The sequence below is a fragment of the Tachyglossus aculeatus genome, chromosome X3 (assembly GCF_015852505.1).
Source record: "Tachyglossus aculeatus isolate mTacAcu1 chromosome X3, mTacAcu1.pri, whole genome shotgun sequence".
NCBI classification, from domain to species: domain Eukaryota; kingdom Metazoa; phylum Chordata; class Mammalia; order Monotremata; family Tachyglossidae; genus Tachyglossus; species Tachyglossus aculeatus.
Window position 1 is genome coordinate 12,846,819 of NC_052099.1, and position 15,153 is coordinate 12,861,971.

At 44.4% G+C, this 15,153-nt stretch overlaps 1 protein-coding gene across 1 annotated transcript in view; it reads right to left on the reverse strand.

Moving 5' to 3' along the window:
- Window positions 1–239: 239 nt before the first annotated feature.
- The window catches only part of KIAA1958 (KIAA1958 ortholog), a 116,580-nt gene continuing 101,666 nt past the window's right edge, over window positions 240–15,153 (reverse strand). Inside the window, exons 5-6 of the mRNA XM_038770326.1 lie at window positions 10,427–10,599; window positions 240–1,260 (exon numbers count right to left, since the gene is read on the reverse strand). Coding sequence (XP_038626254.1) covers window positions 454–1,260; window positions 10,427–10,599 — 980 coding nt within the window. The 3' untranslated portion in view covers window positions 240–453. The remainder of the gene's footprint in view (window positions 1,261–10,426; window positions 10,600–15,153) is intronic.

Sequence of the window (15,153 nt, forward strand, 5' to 3'; positions counted from 1 at the left end):
TATTCAATGCATCTGCCTCTCTCTCCACTCTCTTCCTCTGTGTAATTTGACAGCAAAGTACTTTCTTCACAATATCCTAAAGCTACAGGGCTACTGGGATTAAAGAAAAAAACAAAAAAAAACTTCACCTATTTTTTTTCTCTTTGAGAAAACCTGTGCTAGAAGGCACTGTATTAAATGGATTTCCTCACTGTAGTAGAATTCTTGCATATGCAGCGCTATACATTATTTTAAAAATAGACTATAGTAACATACATTTGGATAAGGTATTCTAACTTCAGCAGCAGCTGCTTTGATTAAAAAAAAAATGGAATCCAGCAGGATAACCTCTTTCTGATTGTCACTGGGCTTGCTATTCAAATACACCATCTTCCCCAGCGCTCGTGCAGACCTTCTTCCGTGCCCCTAATGGACTGAATCGGGGATAAAGGGCAGCTGGAGGAAGGAGAAGGCTTACTGATAACAGTTTAGTGGACCAAATTTTCTGGAGGCCTGAGTAAATGAAACAAAAGTGAAGTTCTCACAGTTTTCAAGCTTGACTTTCTTGGCCAGCTTTGGGACAACCCCCCTGAGGGAGCGGAGCCCCATTCTCTGATCCTCATACCACACATTGCCCATTCCGCTGACCTCCTTCCTGGCGGTGAGATAAAATGGCGACTTGGCCTCCATCTGGGTCGGGGGCCGGTGAATGAACATGTACTTATACAGGAGGCAATAGGGGCACAACTTGTGTCCCTTGGAGTGGTCGTGGTAGATCTGCCCATAACACACTTTAGTAGCACTGGCCCGGTTCTCCCGTTTCACACTGTCCGTCCGAGCGAAGAAGGGTCGATTCTGAGCGTCTTTGAGCAGCTCGATGTCTCCGTACATCAGGTCTGCATGCTCCTGCAAGGTTCGCATGTTCAGATATTGGCTGTTGTACTTGACCACGGTGGAGAGGAGGGCAACGGGGCTCTCGTCCCCCAGGCATCCTGTTCGCCACATCTCCTCCTCGTCGGAGAGGGAGAAATAAACGATGTTGCGGGAGCGAGCCCCTGACATCCCCGCCTTGCTCAGCACTCGGAGCTTCTCCTTGAGCTTCTTGGTGGAGGAGCTGAAAGTGCCGCTGGTGATGGAGAAGCCCACACCGGCATTTTTTAAGATGCGATCTAAGCCACGGCGGATGGCATGGAGGGATGTCGCCAGGAAGTCTGAGCCATCGGTCTTCTTTACGGTGATGTAAAAATCCTCTAGGAGCTCGTTCAGCTTCACAGCGGGAATCTCGAAGAAGGAAATCAAGGAAGTTAATTCTCTTTTTAGACAACACAAAAAGGAAGATTTGTTCCATTTCTCCAAATTAGCCCAGAGCTCACCCCTCACCTGTCGGAAGTCATTGGGCATTTATACCAATCCTCATTCCGGTTCCTTGGGCGACTGTGGAGAAACTGATCCACCAGCGGGTAAACCTTTGATATCTGACCTCCAGATCACCTGGATTACCCCACACCCAAATTGAGAGCAGATTGCCTAACACTGTGCTCTTTCAATTGCTTGGGATGGTTGTAATAATAATGGCTATTGTGGTATTGGCTAAATGCTTACTATAGGCCAAGCACCACCCTAGATACAAAATAATCAGATCAGATACAGTCCCCATCCCACAATGGGTTCACAGTCTAAGAAGGAGGAAGAACGGATGTTTAATCCCCATTTCACAGTCGAGGAAACTTAAAGTTGAGTGACTTGCCCAAGGTCACACAGCAGGCAATCAGCAGAGCTAGGATTAGAATTCAGGTCTCCTGACTCCCAGGGTCCAGGCTCTCTTCACCTAGTCATGCTGCTTCTCTACTTAACTGTCTCCGGTCCCTCTCCACTTTGTTTAATGGCCAACAATTGTAATCTGCTTATTGAGCAGTTGCATGAGACTTATTGTAGGTTTAGAGAAAAAGCTGGCCATCTGACCAAAAAATGAGGGTAATGAGTATTGAGGTCTTCTTGGAATCAACTCATGTTTTTCCAAAAGGGATCAATGTGTGGCCTCTCTTGGCTCATTGCCTTCACACACACACACACACACACACACACACACACAGCAGACTGAAGAAAAAAAATCCTGCATTCATTCAATTCATTCAATTGAATTTACTGAATGCTTACTGTGCCTAGAGCACTGTATTAAGTGCTTAGGAGAGTACAATACAACAATAAACAGACATATTCCCTGCCCACAATGAGCTTACGGTCTAGAGTGGGGGGAGACAGACATCAATACAAATAAATAAATTACAGATAAGAACATAAGTGCTGTGAGGCTGGGAGGGGGGAAGAACAAAGGGAGCAAGTCAGGGTGACGCAGAAGGGAGTGGGAGAAGAGGAAAAAGAGGGCTTAAGAAGGCCTCTTGGAGGAGATGTGCCTTCAATAAGGTTTTGAAGCGGGGGAGAGTAATTGTCTGTCAGATTTGAGGAGGGAGGGCATTCCAGGCCAGGGGCCCACGACGAGATAGGCGAGCTCGAGGCACATTGCGAGAAAGTGAGCATTAGAGGAGTGAAGGGTGTGGGTTATAGAAGGAGAGTAGCAAGGTGAGGTAGTAGGGGGGCAAGGTAGTGGAGTGCTTTAAGGTCAATAGTGAGGAGTTTTTGTTTGATGTGGAGGTGGATGGGCAACCACTGGAGTTTTTGAGGAGCGTGGTGACATGTCAAGTTTTGGGTTGCACAGAATAATAATGATGGAATTTGTTAAGCACTTACTATGTGCAGAGCAAAGAACTGCGGTAAATGTAAAGTTAAATTTAATCAGACCATTGTTTTCTTCTTGTGGGATTGCATCGTTGGGTGTGACTTCTGATTGACAACCATTGCCCAGGACTGCTGATATATGTGCTATTAATTACTAAGGATTTGCTAATGAGATCTGGACTCCACAGAAAGCAGAGACAATGTCGGGAAGGAAATCCCTGTTTTGTTAGAGTAGCTTTTGTTGCAACTCTTTCAAACCAGGATAAAAAGCAGAATCAATAGCCCCATAACTTATCATCATCATCAGTAGCAGCAGCGGCATTTATCGAACACCTACTGTGTGCCAAGCACTATTCTAATTGCTATGGTGCATATGATGAAAATGAAAATAAAACACCTGGTCCTTGCCCTAAAGGATCTTACAATCTAATTTCCCTTTTCACAAAGCCTGGGTTTCCATCCTCTGCTGCCACTCTCTGAATAACAGAGGTCTGGACTCAACCTCCTTATCCCGGAGTGGGCATCAGGATTGCTGCACCGTGGTGTTGGCAATAGCAGCAGAGGAAGAGTAATAATAATTGTGGTATTTGTTAAGCACTCGCTAAGTGCCAGGCACTGTACTAAGCACTGGGAGGGATACAAGTAGAAACAGCATGGCGTAGTGGATAGAGCACAGGCTTGGGAGTCAGAAGGTCATGGGTTCAAATCCTAGCTCCGCCACTTGACGGCTGTGTGACTTTGGACAAATTGCTTCGCTTCTCTGTGACTTTATTACCTCATCTATAAAACGGAGATGAAGGCTGTGAGCCACATGTGGGACACGGACTGCGTCCAACCTGATTACCCTGTATCCACCCCACCTGTGTCCAACCCGATTTGCTTGTCCACCCCAGCATTTAGTACCGTGCCTGGCTCATAGTAAGTGCTTAACAAATACCATAATTATCCATTATTAAGTGAATCAGGTTGGACATAGTCCCTATCCCATGCAGGGCTCACAGTTTCAAACCCCATTCACAGATGAGGTAAGACACAGAGAAGTGCCTTGCACAGGGTCACTTGGCAGACAAGTGACAGAGCCGGGATTAGAACCCATGACTTTCTGATTTGGGCCAGACCTGTGCTCTATCCACTATGCCATGCTGCTTCTCCCTCTCCCCTTCTCCATTTCCCCCTCTTTTCATCACCTGCCCCTTTTCTTTCTCCTTCTCCCAGTTCCCTCTTTGTAAACCAAGGGGCTTTCTCACCCTCCCCAAGCTATGGAGTTGGGCCGGGTGGGGAACTGGGGATGCATCGCCAGGGGGATTCGGCAACTTACTGAGCTCCCATGTTGGGTGCGGCCTTGTTGTGGCTGGAAAGTCATTGACTTTTCTCTCTCACAGCTGGTTTTGATTTCTCCGGGGTAGACCCCTGGAAACCAGGCCCCTGGAAGTCATGCTCCTGGCCCAGAATGGATTGAATCAGAAGGTCATGGGTTCTAATCTCAGCTCTGCCCCTTATCTGCTGTGTGACCTTGGACAAGTCACTTCACTTCTCTGGGCCTCGGTTACCTCATCTGGCAAATGGGGATTGAGACTGTGAGCCCACGTGGGATAGGGACTGTGTCCAACCCCGTTTGCCTGTATCCACCCCAGTGCTTAGTACAGTGCCTGGCACATAGTAAGCGCTTAACAAATACCACAATCATTATTATTATTATTAAAGCCCCAATCCATCAATTAATCAATCATCTTTACTGAGCACTTGCTCTGTGCAGAGCACTGTCTATAGAATTAGTTGACAAGCAGCATGGCTCAGAGGAAAGAGCCTGGGCTTGGGAGTCAGAGGTCATGGGTTCTAATCCCGGCTCTGCCATTTGTCTGCTGTGTGACTTTGGGCAAGTCACTTAACTTCTCTGTGCCTCAGTTCCCTCATCTGGAAAATGGGGATTAAGACTGTGAGCCCCATGTGGGACAACCAGATTACCTTGTATCCCCTCAGCGCTTATAACAGTGCTTGGCACATAGTAAGCGCTTAACAAATGCAGTTATTATTATTATTATTATTATTGACAGGATCCCTGGTTGACAATCTAGTGGGGGATATAGACACTCAAATAAATTACAGGTGGGAGGAAGCAATAAAATATAAAAATAAAAACACAAGTGTGACAGGGGTGGGGTATAAGCGCCCACGCGGTTGGATGTCACGCAGTGCTAAAGTGGCAGTAGGGGGCAAAATAGGGTGGGGAGGGGAGAGATTAAATAGGGAGGGCCTCCTGGAGAAGATGTGCTCTCAGAAGGGTCTTGAAGAAGGGGTGAGTTGTGGTCTGCCAGATGTAAAAGGGGAGGGAGATCCAGGCAGAGGTCGGTGGTGAAAGAGACGGTAACAAGGCACGATGAGGAAGCTGATTGAGTGCCTGAAAGCCAACAGTAAGGGGCTTCTGCTTGATGCAGTAAGGAATGGACAATCATTGGAGGTATTTGAAGAGTACTTTCCCCCCTGAAAAGCTGGCCCCTCTCAACTAGTGTCCGATGACTGAATAATCGGACGGGTTGCAGTTTGAGATCATTAATAGGATTCTGGTGAAGACTTTGTGTTTCAGAGCAGAGAGCTATTGCATGCTGGTTTGGAAGACCTTCAGGTTCTTCTTTCTTCAATGACAATATTATCTCTTTTTTCTTTTTCAGGCCGTTGGAATGCTCTCTTTAAAGTGCGGGCACAGTGGTTCAATGTGTTCAATTTACTCACATTGAACCATTGTGCCCACACCCCAAATAGAGAGAGATAGTCACTCCATTAATTTTCAGTGGTGTTTATTGAGCACCTACTGTGTAATAATAATAATAATATAGATACATGTAATATATAATGATATGTAGGGCCCTGCACTGAGCACTGGGGAAAGATACAAGGGTGATCATTCAGACATGGTCTGCGACCCACAGTCTAAGAATAAGGAGAAGGGAGTTGTTTTTGCAGAAATGGTGATGGTTTGTGCTGAGCCATTCACATTCTCTCACCTGATCCACCCAGAGGCCCAGTTGTGTGATGAGTCGTAGAGAGAAAGGGGTCCAGTCTGTCATCAAAATACATTCGTTTTTTATATGATGTGTGTGGGTGCTGGATGATTATGGCATTGGTTAAGCCTTATTAAAGCACTTCTGGAGAATTTGGGCATGTCCTTCCAGCAACTCGTGTCTATCTGGTTAGAATGTGATGTCAGAAGAAATTTGAATTTTCCTTTTTTAAAAAAATGGTATTTGTTAAGTGCTTATTATGTGCCAGACACTTTACTAAGCACTGGAGTAGATACAAGATGATCAAGTTGGAGGTTGGACACAGTTCAGGTCCCACATGGGGCTCAAAGTCTTAATCCCCATTTTACAGATGAGATAATTGAGGCACAGAGAAGTGATATGACTTGCCCAAGGTCACACAGCAAACTCACATCCAAACTCTTCATGGAGCCCCGTGAGAAACAAGTGCCAATTGTCTGTTGATTGACCTTGGATGAGTCACTTCACCTCTCTGTGCTTCAGTTTCCTCAACTGTAAACTGGGGATTCAACATCTGTTCTCCTTCCTTAGACTGTAAGTCCCATGTGGGACAGGGACTGGGTCCAACTTCATTAACTCGTAACTACTCCAGCTCTTAGAACAGTGCTTGTGACACATAGTAAGCACATGGTTAACAAATACCATCAAAAAAAAGTTCAGTTCTCCCTCCCTAACCCCACCCTAATCTCTCCTCTCCCATTTCTCCCCTCATTAGGGTGTAAGACAACCCCCGACCCCTGCCAACCCGCACCCCTATTCACCCAGCTTCTCCTACTGGCACTAAAGTAGGTTCCAAATTGGCCCCCAAGATAGGCAGGAGCTGGAGCTTGGGTGGAAACATGGCCTCTGCCTCCTTCCTCCCCCTCTGGTTTAACAGCTTTTTGGAGCCTGGAGAGAGAAAGCTCATTCTGGGCAGGGAATGCACCTCTTTACTGTGTTATTGTACTCTCCCAAGCGCTTAGTATAGTGCTTTGCACACAGTAAGTGCTCAATAAATGCAACTGAATGAATGACTGGATGGAAGGGGCAATTAAGGACGCTGTGGGCAGGAGAGGGAAGAGGGTCAGGGACCAGGGCCAAATGAAAATCTGTCTGAGAGGGTGGGACCTCTCCAACTCCAGCTTTTGTGAAGGGAGGGTATTCCCTTCTTGTAAAGGTCCAGGTGGGAAGCAGCATGGCCTAGTGGAAAGACCCCAAGCCTGGGAGTCAGAGGACCTGGGTTCTAATCCCAGCTCCGCCGCGTGCCTGCTATGTGACCTCGGGCAAGCCACTTAACTTCTCTGGGCCTCAGTTTCCTCAACAGTAAGAGGGGGGTGAAATGCCTGTTCTCACTTCTATCCAGGCTGTGAACCTCTACGGCTGACACGATTAACTCGTATCTACCCCAGTGCTTAGAACAGTGCTTGAAACATAGAAAGCGCTTAATAAAGGTCATAAAAACAATCATCTGGCTACAGTGGCACAGGTCCGGGCCTGATGTTCACAGAGGTGTCTATGGCTCCTGAGGTAGGGGGTCATGGCCCTTAGCCCTACATAAGCGCTTAGTACAGTGCTCTGCACACAGTAAGCGCTCAATAAATACGATTGATGAGGATGATGGCCCATGGCCTTCTGGGAGTTGGCACCCAGCAGGACGCCCCAGGCATTCTGCCTCAACTGACAAGCTGACGTTGCTGACAAGAGCTTCGGGAGTCTACCTATTGCTGACTTTCTCTCTCCTCTGCCATCCTTCCTTCCTCCCACTTTCCTCTACCCCTCTTCCCTTTCCCTTTACTCCTCCTTCCCTACTAGGCCCCCCTCCCCCCCACCCCACCAACGATGTCACGTATCTCATGGAGGGCCATAATTAGTTCGGTTATCTGCTCATCAACCTCTCCAAGATTTCATTTCATTTGACCCTTTTGCCAATAAAGACTGCCGAACCCTGTCATAGAACAACAGAGCCAGGATGGAAGGGGTTGGATTTGTTGTGAGAGATGTATTGCCGCTGTTAAATAGCCGGAGAATAGTGACACTCTGCTTGTACAACAGACACCAGAACACACTGAAAATAGAACACAAGTCTATAATCCAGAGGATGAGGAAGATGAAGTCTATGATGTTGTATAGTGGTATGAGGGGAATTTAACGCTGGTTTAAAATAGAAAGGGAGGGGCACAAGGAATGTTTCAGTGGCTAATTTGGAAAAGGGCAGCAAAGTGAATAAGGACCCCAATTTCTTGTTTTAGCTGAGATCAACTATGGTCACATTGTAAGAAATTGCAAATACATTCACAATAATATTCCTTATTAATTGCATCTTGTTGAGGCCAAGTTCCAGAAACTCCTAATGCTTTCTTTCCACTGAAATACATTTATAATGGCTACAAAACTGTTAAAGTACTAAGCTAGTTATCAAAAGTGCCTGCAATAATGTAAGGAGAGTACAACCTAAAGATTCCTTAAAAGCTCACTGCGGGCTGGGAATATTCCTACCAACTCTGTTATATGGTACTTTCCGAAGCACTTAGTACAGTGCTCTGCACACAGTAAGCACTCAATAAATACCATTGATGGATTGACTGATTCAAACTGAAAATTAATACATTCAGGGAATCCTCTAGCATTAAGGACATTTATTTGACCACTTCACTGTCTCTATGAACCAAATGTGATTATATGCTTTGCTAGAGCAGGGCTTGGGAGTTAGAAGGACCGGGGTTCTAATCTCAGTTCCACCACTGGTCTGCTGTGTGACCCTGGGCAAGTCACTTAACTTTTCTGTGCCTCAGTTACCTCATCTGTTATGGGGATTAAGACTGTGAGACCTATGTGGGACAGGGACTGTGTTCAACCCAGTTACCCTGTATCTACCTCAGTGCTTTAATACAGTGCCTGGCACTTAATAATCACTTAACAAATACCACTATTATTATTATGAATATAAGCTCATTGAGGGCAGAGAACAGGCCTCCTAATTCTACTGTATTCTTCCAAGTGCTTAATACTATGCTTTGCATGCAGTAGATGCTCAATAAATACCCAGCATGAACACTTTTGTTTCAGGGTTTTCTTAGTTTCATCTTCAAAACACGTCCTGCACAGTATGGATACAATAGCTGGTTCAAATCTGATTTGAAAATGGAACTTTTCAAAAGCTTAAAATGGGACCAAAACTGTTCTTCCCTACATACTGTTCGGTGGAAATGTTTTACAGGTCTAAATGTGAACTCTCCCTTTGGAATGCTAATGTCTATTTTGTATTAAGGATTCTGCTGACATTTACAAAATGCTCATACTGCCTTGCTATTACTCTTCATCATCGGCGCTCGGGCCCTCTACCATAATGGAGCCTAATTTTCCACCGTGCAGGCATTGCATAGTGTGACCGAATTTCCATGGCAAGATTTTCCTTGGGTAAATGTCATGGTCTGCCAAATGTGGTAATAATTTAGCTGGAAGAGCTGAAGAAAAATAAAAATATTCATGGGATTTGTTAATGTGCCAAGCCCTGTGCTAACAGCTGAGGTAGAAACAAGATAATCAGGTCCCACATGCAGCTCAGGGTCTAAATAGGAGGGAAAACATGTATTAAAGCAAGCAGCGTGGCTTAGTGGAAAGAGCTCGGGCTTAGGAGTCAGAGGTCATGGGTTCTAATCCCACCTCCGCCACTTGTCAGCTATGTGACTTTGGGCAAGTCACTTCACTTCTCTGTGCCTCAGTTACCTCTTCTGGAAATGGGGATTAAGACTGATGTGGAACAACCTGGTTACCTTGTATGTCCCCCAGCGCTTAGAACAGTGCTCAGCACATAGTAAGCACTTAAATACCAAAATTAAAATTATTATTTTGCATATGAGGGAACTGAGGCCCAGAGAAGTGAAGTGAGTTGCCCAAGGTGACACAGCAGAGCCAGGATAAGCACTGCTTGTTCTGACGATTTTGACACCTGTCTACATGTTTTTTTGTCTGTCTCCCCCTTCTAGACTGTGAGCCCATTATTGGGTAGGGACCGCCTCTATATGTTGCCGACTTGTACTTCCCAAGCGCTTAGTACGGTGCTCTGCACACAGTAAGTGCTCAATAAATACGATTGAATGAATGAATGAATGAATGACTCCCAGATGTGTGCTCTTTCCACTAGGCCAACATTGTTCCTTCTGATATTATGTTTCTTCAATACCATATCCATATATATTTTTTTCCATTTTGAGCATAAATAGTTCATTCACATGAGGGTCAGCTTGGTGGCTCCAGGTTTGCTTGTTCCAGGCAATATTTCTATTTCTACTTGCCGGGGAAAGCCCCCCCATTCACTAAGGGATGTCATACCAGGGCCAACTCAATGATTTGGAAAGGAGTTTAACTACCATTCCAATTGGTTTACCATAATCTAGTTGTGTTTTCTGGGTACGTGCCACACTCTGGACTCACAGAAACGTTTGGTTTGGTGTCCAGCTTTGATCAGAATAAATGAGGTGGGAATCACCTATTCTGCCACTGCCTAAAACAATTGGCCACCTCTTACTTCAGTTTGAGGATTCCATGGATTTTCCAGAGACAAAACAAATCTTAAAATCGAGGAAACAAATACACTGAAGTTAAAACAAAATGCATGCAGCAAAATACTTCCAAACATATAACACATACAAAATACCAATGTCTATGGGTGAACATGTGAAACATCACCTTACCTTGGTAATATCCATGTAGTCTTTAAGTCCTTTAGTCATGCACCAATATCTCCACACATTAAGGGCATATAAAGTAGCCTTAGTGGTGTTTGGACTCACAGCACTGATGCACAGATCTTTCAGGTCATCATTAAAATTAAAAACAGGAAATTTGTTGAGTTTAGTTGAATATGCTAGAAATGAAAACAACAAGAGTTCAAACATTATTTAGCATTCCCCATTTGTGCAGATAATTACATTTTGGAATCATTTAACTGATCCCTGAACTTTGAAAGCTGAGTAATTTGAAACATGAAAGTTCTATTAAATATACACGTAGAAGACTAAAACATAAAAGAACCCCAGTGTTTTCAGTTTAGAATCAAAAGGTCACCCTGAGGCAGCTTTGGAGAGGAAGTCATTTTCCCTTGATCTGCGGAAGAATTTGCCCCATTTTTTTTTCCATTCCTCTCTCCTCCCAGTGAAATTACTTCACTGTGTCTTATATGCATATGAATATGTATATAATGATGGTATTTGTTAAGCGCTTATTATGGGTCAAGCACTGTTCTAAGTGCTGGGGTAGATCCAGTGAAGTAATTTCTCTGGAAGGAGAGATGAATGGGAAAAAAATGGGGCAAATCCTTCCACAGATCAAGGGAAAATAAAAAGTCGTCCCCCCCAAAAATTAAAAAGAGGACACCCACACTTCCTCTTCTGTATACTCTTGTTTTGTACAGCATGTGCATAAGAGTATGTCTGAAGGGGTGAGGAGCAACGTGGCTTAGTGGATAACGTGGCCTAGGAGTCAGCAGGACCGGGGTTCAAACCCTGGCTCTGCCGCATGTCTGCTGTGTGACCTTGGGCAAGTCACTTCACTTCTCTGGGCCTTGGTTACCTCATCTGTAAAAATGGGGATTAAAAGTGTGAGCCCCATGTGGGACAGGGACTGTGTCCAACCTGATTAACTTGTATCTACCCCAGTGCTTACAACAGTGCTTACCACAGAATGACCACTTATCAAATACAAAGATGATCCCAATAATAATCATCTCCCCAACTCAATTAAAATGGCATTATAAGGAAATAATCCAAATGCCATCATTTAGGAGGGGAAAAACCCACATTTGCCTGAAATATGTGAGAAATTGAGCAAAAGTGGAGGTTTTTGCTTATTTAAATTATTCTGCTGATTGGTGCAGCCCCATTTCACTTTGACAGTAGAAATTTAGCCACTAAGTACTCACTGCATTTTTCGACATGATATTTACTAGTAGTAGTAATGGTATTTTTTCAGGGCTCACTGAATGTGATACACTCAGTGCTTGGGGATAGGTGGGTCTTTGGGGACTCTAATCTTTGGGTGATAAGAGGTGTTTGGGAAAGCACAACAGAAAACACAGCAACACATGGCAAGGGGTTAGGGGCGAGATACGTAAGATTGAGGTTCAGTGAGTAGGTTGGCATTAGAGGAGCAAAGTGAGCTTGCCGGGTTCATTCATTCATTCATTCATTCAATCGTATTTATTGAGCGCTTATTGTGTGCAGAGCACTGAACTAAGCGCTTGGGAAGTACAAGTTGGCAACATATAGAGATGGTCCCTACCCAACAGTCGGCTCACAGTCTAGAAGACTGTACAAGGAGATCAATGAGGTAAGGGTGAGGTGATGGAGGGGAAGGGTACGGAGTTTTTTGTTTGATACAGACGTGGCTGGGCACCCAGTGGAGGTTGTTGAGCAGTGGGGAGATATGGACTGAATGTTTTTTAGGAAGAGTTCTAAAAGGAATGAACTGTTGGTTGAAAAATAAAACTGAGGTTTTCCCCACTTGTGACCATGAAAAAAAATCCTGACATTTTTCTAAAGTACTGGCAGTGTTCATCTTTCGTAATCTGGAAAACAATCAAATATATCCATCATGACCTTTATAATTTCAAACAGTTGGGAGAGTTCAGTCCAAATGCTCTTTAGAGCAGTTGAGTGGAATTATGTTTTTATGTAACTAGTTCATTTTAGTCTTCAAAGAGCTCTTATTTGGGGGAAAGAAGCAAAAATTAAAAGGCTTAAGATTTCATATCAATAACATCAAGTCCATATATTTTTTCTGGCAATACTTAAAATTCTGACAATGTGCTTTCGACATCCTTGGTTACAATGACAAGGCTTTCTGAGGTTTCCTGAAACCACTACAAAATACAACTATCATCAACCCTTCTCTTTTCTTATTTGAGAGGAATACATGAACAAAAACCAATCATCCTTTGTTGAGAATATTAATCAATCCACTAATCACTGGTATTTACGGAGCATTTACTGTTTGCAGAGCACTGTACTATACAAAAGAGTTGGTAGACAAGATCCCTGCCCATAAAGACCTTAAAGTCTAGAGGTGGAGGCAGACATTTATATAAACTATTAGAACACACTTTTTTTAAAAAAGCCTGAGTAGGGGGTGAAAGGATGGATGTGGGAAAGGTGCTTTCAACAGAGGTGCTGATTCCTCCAAATGTTAGAGAGTTGCCCTCAAATAGTTCCCTATCTCCAACTTCCCTCAGGATGGTGATCTGGACAGTTACATATATCAGTGCAAGATGAATCTTGCAAAGAAGTGTGGCCTAGTGGATAGAGTGACCACTCTATCCACTGGGAATCAGAAGGATCTGGTAATTCTGGCTCTGGCTCTTGTCTGCTGTGTGACCTTGGGCATATCACTTAACTTTTCTGTGCCTCAGTTGCCTCGTCTGTCAAATGGGGATTAAGACTGGGATCCCCATGCGGGACATGCACTGTGCCCAACCTGATTTGCTTATAGCTACCCCAGTGCCTAGTGCAGAGCCTGGCACATAGTAAGTGCTTAACAAATACCGTTAAAAAAAAAAAGGTCATCAATGATGTCTTTGTAGCCAAGTCCAAAGGACTATGCTCTGTCCTCATCCTTGGTGACTTCTCAGCTGCTTTTGACACCATGGATCAATTCTGCCTTCTTTCTCATAACTTTATTAGGCCTTAGTTTTGTTACACTGTACTAATCTGGTTCTCCTCCTACCTGTTCAACCATTCAATTTCATTCACTTGCTCCTCCTTTTAATGCGGGCATCCCACAAGGCTCTGTCCTGGAACCTCAACTCTTCTCATTCAATATTCACTCTCATAGGGAGTTCATCAGTGTGGCCTGGTAGAAAGAGCACAGGCTTGGAAGTCAGGGGACCTTGGCCTCAAAAGTATAAGCTTCTTATGGGCAGGGAACGTGTCTAGTAACTCTATTGTATTGTACTTCCCTAAGTGCTTAGTACAGTTCTCTGCACACAGTAAATGCTCAATAAATACCATTGATAGGCTGATTGATTCTCATCCTGCCTCTGCCACTTGCCTGCAGTGAAACCTTGGACAAGGCACTTAACTTCTCTGGACCTCAGTTTCCTCATCTGTGAAGTGGGGGTTCTAAACCTGTTTTACCTCCTTCTTAGACTGTATGCCCCATATGGGACAGGGACAGTGTGAGCTGATAAAATTGCTTTTCCTACCATTTCTACGTGGATGACTCCCAAATCTCTCTCTCTAGCCCTGACCTCCCATCTGTCCAACAATCCCTCTTGTATCCCAGACATCTTTATTTGGTTATTACACTAGCCCCTGAAACTCAACATGCTCCACACACAGTAAGAGTTCAATACAGACCGTCAATTTAGACATAAATCTTATGTCTAAAACAACACCTTATCTCTCCCCCCTAAAACCACTCCTCCTAACTTTTCCATTTCAGTTGATAGCACCACTTCCCTCCCAGTTCCAGCAGCTTGTAACCTTAGTGATATCTTTGACTCCAATTAATCGCTGTCTTTCAACTCTCCCATTCAATCTCCTGCCATATCCCGTCTGTTCTTCCTACACAATATCTCTTGGGTCTGTCCCTTCTTCTTCATCTGCCCTGGTTCTGGGAAGCTGTGCGGTCTAATGGAAAGAGCACAGATCCGGAAGTCAGAGGACCTGTGTTCTAATCCTGACTCCGCCCCGTGCCTACTAGGTGACTTTTGGCATGTCACTTAAGTTTTCTGTGCCTCAGTTTCCTCAACTGTAAAGTGGGGATTCAATGACTTTTCTCCCTCCTACCGAGACTGTGAGCCCCATGTGCAACAGGGACTGTGTCCAACATGATTAGCACTCAGAACAGTGCTTGACACAGAGTAAGTGCTTAATGAATGAAATAATTATTTATTATTTATTCTGAGCAGATTGTGACTAGACTAGGATAATAATAATAATAGGGATATTAATTAAGCACTTACTATGTGCCAGGCACTGTACTACGCACTGGGGATAATTGTGATATTTGTTAAGTGCTTACTATGTGCCAGGTACTGTACTAAGCGCTGGGGATAATAATTGTGCTATTTGTTAAGCGCTTACTGTGAGCCAGGCACTGTACTAAGTGCTGGGATGGATACAAGCAATGCGGGTTGGACACAGTCCCTGTCCCACATGGGGCTCACACTCTCAATCCTCATTTTACAGATGACGTTACTGAGGCACAGAGAAGTGAAGTGACTTGCCCAAAGTCACACAGCAGACAACTGGCAGAGCCAGGATTAGAACCTACAACCTTCGGACTCCTAGGCCCGTGCTCTAGCCACTACACCATGCTGCTTCCTCTCACTGATTCATTCATTCCTTCATTCAATCGTACTTATTGAGCACTTACTGTGTACAGAGCACTGTACTAAGCGCTTGGAAAGTATAATTCAGCAACA